Raw genomic sequence first — 12764 nt, 5'->3', positions numbered from 1 at the left:
TTAAGGGTATGAGGAAGCAGGAATTCATACAGTTGAGGAAGCTAACAGCAGTAGGGTGTTCAGGCTCGCAGAGGTCAATATTAAAGTCCCCTGCGATAATTAGGTGGTTTTTGTTCAGTCTGTTATCAAGTATTAGATTTCTAAGGTTTGAGTTGAATTCAGACACATCAGTGTTAGGAATTCTATAGACTGCACCCACAGACAGGACAGACTCGGCACCCTTGACTCTGAAGCTGGCGAAGATATACTCCCCATAGTAGTCTCTATAGTTCTAATTTCTTTTAAGCATGTTAGTTCTTGGTGGTAGTAAAGAGCAGTGCCACCACCTCTCTGAAGTTGACGACAGTTGTGAAATGCTGAGTAGTTAGGCATGTTAAAGAGTTGAGTAGTATCCTCTTTCAACCATGTTTCAGTAAGTATAATAAAAGAGAATTTGTTGCCAATAGTTTCAATCAAGGCACTAACATCATCGAAGTGTTTACCTAGGGATCTAACGTTCAAATTGATTACAGAGATATTGTGATTATGAGTTAATACATTGTTTACATCATGTGCTGCAAAATATCTGCAATTTAGATCATTAAAGTGATTATTGTCATAGATAGTGGATAAGAGGTTAAGTTCTGGGTCTATACTTGTCTGCATAAAAAAAGCTGATTGCAGGAAAAACAAGGAAAGAAAGGCAAATTACAAGGTAGAAATAAGCTATAAAATAGGGAAAAATATATACACAATACTGTACAAAACAAACACAAAATGAAAAAAAAAAAAAAAAAAAAAAGTTAGCTTACAAGGGGCTTAGGGGTACAATGGAGTAAGGGAGTATGGCTAGGCTAGGCAACCTAGGTAATAAAAGAGATTAAAGAAAAAACATATAAACATGGACTATACAAAACACAAGATATAGAAATACAAAACAAAAATATAAGCAAGACTAAGCAGTACGAAAAACAAATTGAGCAAAAATGAAAAAAAATGAGGTAGATTGCTTACGAGTACTCTCATGTACACTGTAAGTAACAATTTGCAATTTGAGATGCAGGCAAAGCCAGGGGTACAATGGAGTAAGGGAGCATGGCGAGGCTAGGCAACCTAGGTAATAAATGAAATCAAAGAAAAGTTGAATAATAAACATAGGCAAATTTAAGCTAATGATTATTAACTATAAATAGTTCAGTTATGACTGTATAATTAATAAGACCTGAAGAACTACTTAATGCACTCAATTAAATAATTTCGGTAAATGACTAGGTAAGAGTAAGTTAAAAATTAAGTCAGAAAATGAACCAAGGAGACTGAGGATATACCTAGCCCCACTAGTTGACAGGGGGTTAATTAAGTTAATTCACTGGGAGTGATAATAAGGTGAGACAAACCACATTGGGAGAGGAAAGTGTTGAGGTTCTCTTCTTTAGTAATTGTAAACATTTTGCCCTCTGCGGTTTTTCTCACCTTTATCAGTCCATCTCTAACGAAGCACTGATGAATCGCATCTGGGTTTTGTTGACGGATTTGACGCAGGCGGTAGAGGAGTTGCTGTCTGTTCCTGGTCAAGCACTCGTTGATGTATAATCCCTTCCATTGGGATGCAGCTGTCCGGACTAGATGGGATTTCGTGAACTGGGAAGACAGCTTCAGGCGAATTTTCCATTATATGTTATTTTTCCATTTGTAACATTATATGTTACATGGATTATATTATTATCCCTGTTATCACTGAGGTAATTAGGTATTCTGTTCTGATAAATCTGAAACCTCTCTTGTTTGTTGAAGGTACTTCCCTCATCCTGAAACGCTGTGGTCTCGAGGCTTTCCAGTAGTGTAAATACTACGCGATGCTACGTATTCTCACAACCCCAATCATTCTTACCCTTACCTAACTTAATTAAAACTTTAATCACAATAGTTAAATAATTACGCTGCTTATTTCTCTCAGTTTGGGATGTGTTCTTATTGGATTTGTTATTACTGATTAACGATAAACCTTAAACATTGATGCCTTCCTTTTAGTCATTACTTCGTCGTCACACCATGGCCTACCCTACCGTAATTAAATCCTGTTCACAATTGTGCCTTCCTTTTAATTAATCAGTCACCGGGATTCCGGAACATATTTAAAAACTAATTATGAGGGCTTTCTAAGTTTATATTTGTTAATTTTATACTTATATCTATACAATAGATATTGAGAATTACTATTACTGTCATTATAAAGTACTTAGTTGTTGTTAAAGATTCGCTGCCTGGAACAAGGAGTTCCAAGGAACACGGGCTATGGTGAGCCCGTAGATGAAAAGTACTTAGCTACGTTAATGTCTTTTAATATTCATTAATCCGCCTACTTGTAACAGTCTGGGACGCTATATTCTATCAATTATTAATTTGTTTTTCTATCCACAGACTGTTGGGGATAGTCTTTATAGTATTCTTATACAGCACATTTGGTGAGCACAATTTTTATACTCGGTCGCTGCGGTCCAAGATACATAATTATATCCTGCTAATCATTTAAGGCAATCTATGTACATTTCTTATTTGTATATCTATATATATCTAAAGGTAACAGGAATTATTTCTCTCCCTGTCATTACTGAAGTACTTAGTTAATTTAAAGTATTATAATATCATGATTTCATGAGAACCCCTCGGGACGAGGAAAGCGGCGTGGAACGGCCTGCTCCCACCTGACGCAATCTGATTCAGCGGTACGCTGCCCACTCATCCTACGAATTTGTTTTTTTTCCCTAGGATCCTTCTTAGGTACCATTCCTAACATCGGGCTTACCAATAATATGTAATAATAGGCATTTACCCACAGCTGGCGTTAGTCGCAGTCTGCCTTACCCGCGGTGGCCTAGACTGGGGAGTGTTACCCGTCTGTCATCACTTAAATTACCCCTAGAGTGTTCTTTTCCCCAATATCTGTTCAGATCAATTCGGCTTGACCGCCTGGGCGTTGCAGTCTACGTCCCCGGTGCTGTCGGTTCAAGGTAGCCCACACACTTCTTGACTTCAGTTCCTACCGCTAAGGGTGAGCATGATAGCATGCCCTTAGTCCTCTCCTAGAAAGACGGCAACCACTGGAAACTGTGGAATTAACTACGCTCTATCCGGTATTATTACTCAAGCCTTAATCATAATAGAAGTACACACTTTTTCACTTCCATGCGTCGTGTTTTAGACTAACCCGCCAACAGTGGCCTGCAGGTGTTGGTCGGCCCCACAACTGTAATATTTAACATTTTGTGATTAACTGCAACATCAGTGCTTCATTTACTTTACGTTATCTAATTTATCATCATTACTATTTAACATACTTTGAGTGTTCCGTCAGTGTATATGGTCTGTACAATGTTGTTTTCAGCTTGTTGCAAGGAGCCCTGTTCGTTTGGTTTTCGGAGCGTTTAATTTCCCCCCCTGCTTTACCACACTGTCCTACTTATGCCACATGTTCACCCCTGCCAACCCTTACTGCTGTAATATTTCCAGAACGATTACAGACCATCGGTGAACATTGGTTTGCGCCCGAAGAACACTCTCGATGGACTGCACGGATGGGCGAATGAAGGAACTACTCGGCTGCACTGGGGCCAGGCTCGCTAGGCTAGCCTCCGCGAGGGCGGGATACAGCGACGACGACGCCCACGAGGACGACCTGGCGTGGCGGTGCACACACACGAGAACGACTACAGACCATCGGGAACACCTCATGGACGGAGAACATAGGATCGCGCACGATGAACACTCTCGACGGACTGCACGGATTGGCACACGCAGGACCTACTCACCCGCCCTGGGGTCAACCTCGCTGGGCTAGTCTCTGCAAGGGCGGGATACAGCAATGACGACGACACGAGGATGTCCTGGCGTGGCGGTGCATAGCACGCGAGGCATGCATGAGGTAATACGCCCACAACACGTGGACATCAAGACGCCCGACTTGTATACACATGCACCAGAAGGGGCTCCATTGGTCACTTCCAGGATGCTGCTTACCTAGTAGCATTTACCAGCCATGTACGCCCGACTCTGTACCTTTTTCAGTTCTGGAAATCCTGACTGTTTTTTTAACGGCAAAGGTAACGGGTGTATAGGCACGGATGTGGACGCAGACAAGGAAAAACTCCATGATACCCCGCGACGCAGAACTTGCGGCGACAACATTCCTGGTGGCACGGCCCCCAACGTCAGATAAGAAGTCAACGCTTCTACACGTTGATGCTCCTTACGCGGCCAGCGGGCACTCGCCCTTCGGGGGGGGGGGGGTGGGTCCGGCCTGCTGGCCTTGCGGAGTGGGGTGCAGCGCCGGCCCCTAAGTATTACGCTGTCCGCAGCTACTTACTCTGACTTGTAAGAGTAATGTTAAATTTGCCCTCTAGGTGTATTCTACAGCTACTGGTAATTTACGATTTCACATTATGTCTGGGATTGGCGCATTATTTCTGTCATGTGTTAGGCCACTATATGCTACTCTATAAGCCCTGATTCTGCTTGAAAATTATGTTAAACGTTTGCCTTACTTGTACACATAGTTAATAAGGATTCGGCGTTCAGCAGACCATGTTTTATTTAGTTACCGGCTATAAGCATATGTATTAATGTTATTAAGTTGTTGTAGTGTAGTCAAGTTATACATGTATTTATGCTGTTGTAAATTATACAAGTTACCTGCTTCATTAACATGGTCTGCAAAAAATTATTTATTTGTTTCTACTATTAATTAAATAAATAGGTCCCCATGTTGTTGGTGTCTTATTCCTCCTAGATCAGAAATGTTAGTTAAGAGAAATGTGGGGTAATGGTCTGTAGTGCTGTTATGACCCTGGGTTCTTCAGTGGAAACCAGAGGTCAAAATTGAGTTATTAAACTTTCCTATAGTATAGTTGAACGCATCACGAGCTGAAATTGTTTGTATCTTCCCTGCCAGACATAAGACTATTCTTGTTTCTCAAAGAGCATTTAAAGACTGAGCTTGGGGTTGATTATTAAATAATAACATAGGCACCAACTATGTTTACTAAAACTTTCTAATCATTTGTAAAGTAAACCTGAGTAAACTTGGTATAGGGCCGCGGTACGATTAGTTGAGCAGTCTGCCGGCAGCGAGCCAGCTGGGCGGGAAGGAGACTGAGAGTCGATCTTCTTCTGGCTGGCGTTCGTGGGGACGAGACCTACTCTGTGGCTGCACCCCTACTCTCCTCCCTTCTCCTCTTACTTATTTCCCTTACCTTAAGTTCCTGTACCATTAAGTTAAGTACGGTGTTTTAAGTGTGCCTTAAACTTAAATGTTTTAAGTACTCTGGTAGTAACGACTGGTGAGACCTGGGGGTAGTATTTGCCAGTGTTTTGGGTACCCCTAAGTGTTGTGTTTTGTATTAGGGGTACCACGTGGTCTCACTACCCTAAGCTGAATCCAGCTTCAGTGCTTATCTAGTAGAACTTTACCCTAGCTTGTGTTCAGTGTAAAACCTTGCATCCTGTCTAAGTGGACCAAGGCTTTTAACGTAAGATAGGGTGGTAAAGTTATTATTATTATTGTTATTGGTGTGAGTGTATATGGGGGGTTGTTAAGGGGTTAATAAATAAGTAAATTAGAACAGAGTATCCCTTCTTCCTGTGTGGGAGTGCATTGATCAACCCTTAGACTGACATGGTCTAGTAGCAAGTTATTATTACTGTGGATAGTTTATTTTGGGGGCCTGGCCTTTTAGCTCTCCCATATTTGATAACTCTGTCTTCTAACCACCCTTACCCCTTAATAGTACCAGTTTTCCCATAGAAAGCCCACCATTTTTATAACAATTGGTTGGCCTGACCGGGAGAAACAGTAAATTGAAAAAATTTAATTTTTGAGTGCCAAAACTAAAAATTTTTGTTTTCCGCAGAACGGTTGTGTTAGCCTAGGGTCCAGACTCATATAGCAAAGGATTCATTTTTACTGACTGGACACCTAGCTGGATCTCTTCACGATTGAGGTAAGTGTGGCCTTGTGTTAGGGGCCGTGCAAATTTCTGTTTTTTCCAATTTTTATTTTTTAATTTTTTCTTTGGCTAGGAGCTAAATTAATTAGTGATGGCATCTGAAATGCAGGAACTGGCAAAGAAGCCTTCAGTGGTAGAGATAAAGAAACTTACCAAGTCTAATTTAGTATTGTTAGGCAAGGAATTTGGCCTAGAATTAAATGACACGGATAAAAAGTGGACTTTGGTGAATGAAATATTACAACATTGTTTTGATCAAGAACTATTGGAAAGTGATACACCTTTATGCCAGCCTAGCCAAGCAGAAAGTGCAGCTCATAGGGATAGAGAGTTAGCTCTAGAGTTAGCAAAAATAAAATTAGAGGAGCAAAGACTCAAAACTGAGGAGGCTAGAATTAGAGCGAATGCCACTGGACTTCCACCTGCCGGGGATTCAAACCCCAGGCATTATGAGAAAAAGCATAATTTGCCTGAATTTTCCGAGTCGGACCCTGAAAGGTTTTTCAACCATTTTCAGAGATTGGCCATGTCCATGAACTGGCCAAAGGAAGAGTGGGTGAAAATCCTACAGGGAAGACTTAGGGGTAAAGCACAAGATATTTTTATAAACATATGCCTGACGACGAGTGTTTTGAATATGATAAAGTCAGGGAACGTATTTTGTGGGCATATGAAATTACGCCTGAAGCTCACTGCCAAGCTTATCGCAACCTTAGGCCTACTCACAACCAACCGCTCACTGAATTTGTTAATGATCAAATTAGATTCTTTGATAAATGGATTCGCTCGGCGAAAGCCGAAACATACGAGGCTCTCAGGAACATAGTTTTAATGGAGCATTTTATAGATATTATGCCAGAGAATGTTTCACATTACATTAGAAGTAGGATAGAGGTAAATTCTAAGATAGGGGATTTGGCCAAGATGGCAGAAAACTACCAATTGGCAGACAAACGGCCCAATAAAAATAATTATACCCCACAGAGTAGCAAAACTTATACCCACAGCCAGTCCAGACCAGCTCATTCTAACCCTTTACCTACTGCACCTTCTGTTTCAGACATAACTAACCCTGCTAAAGTGTCTAGCCCCACGACACCTAAGGGTGAACGGAAGGGTAATTCTGTTAGTAATGTCTCTTCTCCCCGACGTTTCTGTGGTCACTGTAAACGTCCAAACCACGTTATTAGCCGTTGTTGGCAACTGTACCCGGAAAAAAGACCCAATGCTCTAGTTGTGACACAGGGCTTGAGGCCTTCGGAAGGGTTAGGGAGTAAGACTTCCAACCCACAGTGGTTGGACTTGCTTACCCCATTCTTATCGAAAGGGAGACTACTTTTGTCTGAGGGTTCTTCCTGGAAGGACGTGGTGATCTTCCGAGACACCGGTGCCATCCAGATTTTAATTTTAGAGAGTGCGTTGCAAGGTGCCAACACTCTCGACACTGGAGAGGTGGTACTGGTCGAGGGTGTCACTAGTGATACTCGAGCAGTACCCCTCCATAAGGTTACACTGGAATCTGATTTCCACAAGGGTGTTTGTACAGTCGGAGTCACTTCATACCTACCTTTCCCTAATGTTGATGTAATAGTTGGTAATGATTTAGCAGGGGATAAGGTAGGGGACTCCAGACTGCCTATTATGTTGCCTACCCCTAAGGTTTGCCTGGATCCACCCGCTCAGAGGATAATGTTGTGTACCCTGTGTGCGCAGTGACCAGGTCTATGGGACTTAAATGTAAGGGCAGCCCTGTGCTTGCCAAGGTGGTAAATCCCGAGGACACAAGGAACTTTCCGAGTGGTGAAAACCAAGTGGACCTCGCGGACACATTCATGGCCCGACTCGATGACGTGGCCGAGGACATTGTGGAGAGCCTGCCACCGCCATCTACCGAGAGTAGTGGGGAGGTGGAGGAGAACACTGTTGAGCCTCGGCCAATAGCATCTGACCAAGGCCTAGATGCCTCCTTGAGTGAGTTACAGAAAGCTGACCCCACTCTTGCAGATTGTCATGAGACAGCCGTCTCTATGGAGGAAATTGTAGACGCAGCAACTGGGTACTACTACAATGATTTCCAGTGTCAGTCCTCCTAGCTATAATTTTGCCATCTCGCACAAAACAGTGTTTAATTGTAGGGGATTTTTTGCAGAAACTACGCAGTTTAAAAAAAGAGATTTTGCCTGAACCTGGTCAGACATTCATTCACATAAACAGTGGATTTACTAGCGACTGCAGATGAGATAAGATCAGACTTGCGGGAGCAGCTATCTAGTTTTAAACGAATTCTGTTATTAGTACCAGATGATTTGGTACCCACTCTATAAGCTGCTTTGATGTCATTTTTTTGGATTGAATACCTTAACTTATCCTGCAATACCTTGATCACGATGGCAGCACAGTCTTCTCCATCAGTTTCTTGGGGAAAATCACGTGAAGAGATAATTACAGACTCAAGTAGTTTATGTTGGTCTGTTTTGTCTTGGGTAACAGTGTGTTGCTGTTGTAGGTTGTTCAGATGGTTCTCAAACTGTTGCAATATTTCTTCCTGTTTTCTAGTGGTTTCATCTGGATTAAAGTTAGCAACTGTGTTCTTGAGAAGGTTTAATTCTTGTTCAAGGTGGACGACTTTGGTAGATAGATCTTGATTGTTTTTGGGTAAGGCTCCAGCTTCATTCTGCAAAGATAATAATGAGCCTTGCAGGTTCATTATTAAGGCCGACTGCTCTTTGATTACTGACATTTACTGATATAATTATCGCTTCCATTAACAGTGCTTAGCGCACTGTTTGTACTACTGTGTTTGTTAACAAAGCGCACTCTTATCAGAGAAGGGACGGGTAGAGAACTATCAGGGGAAAAACGCCAAACCATTACGACTATATATAGCACTTGGAAGAGGTCAGGTTAAAGATTTGAGATGGCACAGGAGGGAGGGAAGGGATGGTGCCCAACAACTTGGACGGTCGGGGACTGAACGCCGACCTGCATGAAGCGAGACCGTCGCTATAACCAAGTCCAAGTGGTTGGACTCTTATCAGAGAAGACAAGGTGCAAACCACACCCCTTACAGTTTAAATCTATTTATTTATATACAAGAAGGTACATTGGGTTGTGAGAGTACATAACATTTGTTAAGAGGTACATTGTAGCAAATTTTGAGTTGTCGGAATGGGTAGCCAGAGATACAGTGTGAGTTTGAAACATTTAGAAACAAGCCACCGCCGAATGATGCTAATTTATTATGCACCCCATACTCAACCAGTGAGTAGTGGAGACACAAATAGATTACATGGTCATATAACGTCTTAATCAGACCTCGGTAGATATTTTTACATTATCATTTAACACTAACTTAAGTAAAATAACAACCAGTAAACATACTGCTATTTTCTAATTCAAGTTCAGGAACTTTCTGGGATAAAACGCGAAAATTTCTTGAAGAACTGTGAGGTTCCTCAAGGGCAGGGCAGAATACTTTCTCCCCAGGGTAGCATAGCAGGGTTCCTCCCCAGGGCAGCATAGCAGGGTTCCTCCCCAGGGCAGCATACTTGGCCCTCTCCTCTTTCTCATCTACATTAATGACCTTCCAAATGCCTCCCAACATCTCAAACCAATTCTATTTGCTGACGACACGACCTTCATTTACTCGTCCTGACGTACCCCCTTGCTCTAAATGTCACAGTGAACATAATATTGATTTACTGATATAATTATCGGGGAAAGATTAATATAATTATCGGGGAGTGAATACTGAGCTAAATAAAGTCCATGACTGGCTAACTGCCAACAAACTCACCCTCAATATTGACAAAACTTTCTATATTTTGTTTGAAAATAAATCCTCAAATCAAATAAATCCACAAAGATACTTAATATGAGAAAGGAACTTAATTTTCCGAGCGTTGTTGATCGTGTTACTGAAATTAACTGTCAAATTGGTATAAAAATGCTTAGGCTAACTCATTCTAATCCTTGCACAGAAGCCCTCCAGAATTTCTTTATTGAAGATCAGCATTGTTCCAAATGGATAACAAAAACTGGAACTCAACTCAGAATGTATGGGGTTCATGATTTGTACCAAGAGAAACAACAACGGCACTTTCCTGCACCGTGGGAGGTTACACCCTTTCCAGTTTTAATCTCTCCCTTTCCACCCAAGAAGCAAATTAGAGATCAGCCCAAGCTTCGTCTTGAGGCAAAGCTCAACGCGTTATTGATGCTCAACGCTATTGATAATATTTATATTGATGCTCTGTCCACAGAGCATTCTCTCTCTCAAATCATGTACACTGATGGTTCCCTACACCGCACCACGGGTGCAGCTGGAAGTGCAGTTGTTCTAACAATGGGCGATGGCTTGTACTTTGAGTGGGGAGTCCGTATAAACAACTGGAAAGTATAAAGTCCGAATAAACAACTGAAACGTGATTAAAAGAGGACACTTCTCAACTCTACAACATACCAAACTACTCAGCTATTCACAACTGTCGTCCTATACAAAGAGGTGGTGGTACTTCTCATAACATGCACTGACTTGCTTAAAAGTAATTAAATCTAGAGACCCTTATGGAGAGTATATATTTCTCCAGCAGAATGAAGCTGGAGACTTACTCAAGAACAATCAAGATCTATCTACCAAAGTCGTCAACCTCGAACAAGAATTAAACCTTCTCAAGAACACAGTTACTAACTTTAATCCAGATGAAACCACTAAAAAACAGGAAGAAATATTGCAACAGTTTGAGAACCATCTGAACACCCTACAACAGCAACACACTGTTACCCAAGACGAGACCGACCAACATAAACTACTTGAGTCTGTAATTATCTCTTCACGTGATTTTCCCCAAGAAACTGATGGAGAAGACTGTGCGCCATCGTGATCAAGGTATTGCAGGATAAGTTAAGGTATTCAATCCAAAAAAATGACATCAAAGCAGCTTATAGAGTGGGTACCAAATCATCTGGTACTAATAACAGGAGAATTCGTTTAAAACTAGATAGCTGCTCCCGCAAGTCTGATCTTATCTCATCTGCAGTCGCTAGTAAATCCACTGTTTATGTGAATGAATGTCAGACCAGGTTCAGGCAAAATCTCTTTTTTAAACTGCGTGGTTTCTGCAAAAATTCCCCTATAATTAAACACTGTTTTGTGCGAGATGGTAAAATTATAGCTAGGAGGACTGACACTGGAAAAACCTATTCAATAACTACTGAAGCTCACCTTAATTCTTTCCTCAGTGACTGTGGGATAACTGCTCTATAGCCTGAATTCAAATTATAATCTCATTTAACTACCTTTGTGTACGTTAACTCGCAGGCATTAATGGAGCTCCGCCCCACTCCCTATTGTCCAAACTGTATTGTCCCTCTTACAGTCGTGCATATCATCGTTGAATATCCTGACTTCCTGGCGAATGTGCGTCCTGCTTTCCAACCATCCCTTGTGGCCACTTGTCTTTGATAGCATTCTTGGTGAATTGGATGCCTTTGATGTCGTTCCCTTTATGTGTTTCTATTATCATATTGGCATCCTTAGTGATATTTAGCTCCCTACGATTATTCTGTTCATTTGATGGTGCTACATAGCCTTCCCGGTTTGGTGCCTGCTTTTGATAATTACTTACTTCGGGCTTCGTTACTCTTGAAGTATTAAAAATAGAGAATTTGTATATTTTCCACGCGGTTGTTCAACGTCCTACCAGTGAGCATCAGAAATATTGTCGGAACAACCGTGGAAATCTTCAAGAGAAAACTAGATTGTTTTCTTTAAGGAGTGCCAGACCAACCAGGCTGTGATGGGTATGTGGGCCTGCGGGCTGCTCCAAGCAACAGCCTGGTGGACCAAACTCTCACAAGTCAAGCCTAGCCTTGGGCCAGGCTGGAGAGTAATTCCCAGCTGGAGAGTTCAGCCCAGGCTGGAGGCTGGGCTGAACTCCCAGAGCCCCATCAAGCAGGTATCCACGGATAAATCTGTCATCCATTCCCAACAGCCTGCGATTATGAGGCAGCCTGCCCATTGTGCTGCCCTATATTGTTTCCTCTCATCAAGGGACGTCTATTACTGCTGCTATTACAATGAACTACATCAATGAGGAATAATGGCAAAAATAAAGTGAGATAATGAAACAAAACTTCATATAAAGATAATAATTTATTAAACTGCGTAGTTAACTTTTCTTCATCAATGAGCACTTCACTGTCCTTTGTCCAACCTTCTTAACTTGTTTTTTAAAAACCGAACTGCCTGCAAAAAAAAACAAAAAACAGCGTTGAATGTAATGAAATGCCATATTCTGGGCGAGTCCCGGAGGCTCCCCGGAGCTATCCAGGCTGATATGGATATCCCAAATTTTGGCATCAGTCGATGTGGGTGGAGTTCTAGGCCTACCAGAAACCACAAGCCAAAATCAGGCCCCCTCAAACAAGCACGAGGAGCAATGGCCTATAGAAATGCACATGTTATTTGGAGCATTCTATATCTGCCATCGACCGGGACAGGCACACAGAAAGGTAAGCGCCCCAAAACAAACCCCAATTATGATTAAAAATGACAAAATTTGACAAACGATTGGACAAGTGCCGGCAATCCACCCTGCAGTTCTGAGGCTGGTTATCAAAATACGCAAAAACCGCCGACCGGAGGGAGGGTTGCCGGGGAGCCTCTGGGACTCACCCAGAAAATGGTGTTTCATTACATTCAACGCTGGTTTCTTGGCGGGGAGCCCCAACGACTCCCAGGAGCTACTTCACCAAAGACGAAGACAGAGGGACTCACTTCTG

General features: G+C 42.0%; 1 protein-coding gene across 1 annotated transcript in view; it reads right to left on the bottom strand.

The window, feature by feature from the left end:
- Positions 1–12116: 12116 nt before the first annotated feature.
- The window catches only part of LOC138363926 (uncharacterized), a 178509-nt gene continuing 177861 nt past the window's right edge, over positions 12117–12764 (bottom strand). Inside the window, exon 6 of the mRNA XM_069323384.1 lies at positions 12117–12228. Within this exon, the coding sequence (XP_069179485.1) occupies positions 12178–12228 (51 nt within the window). The 3' untranslated portion in view covers positions 12117–12177. The remainder of the gene's footprint in view (positions 12229–12764) is intronic.

This window comes from Procambarus clarkii, chromosome 12 (genome assembly GCF_040958095.1).
Source record: "Procambarus clarkii isolate CNS0578487 chromosome 12, FALCON_Pclarkii_2.0, whole genome shotgun sequence".
NCBI lineage: Eukaryota > Metazoa > Arthropoda > Malacostraca > Decapoda > Cambaridae > Procambarus > Procambarus clarkii.
Note: the sequence above shows the minus strand (reverse complement) of the source record. Positions and strands in the feature narration are given on the sequence as shown.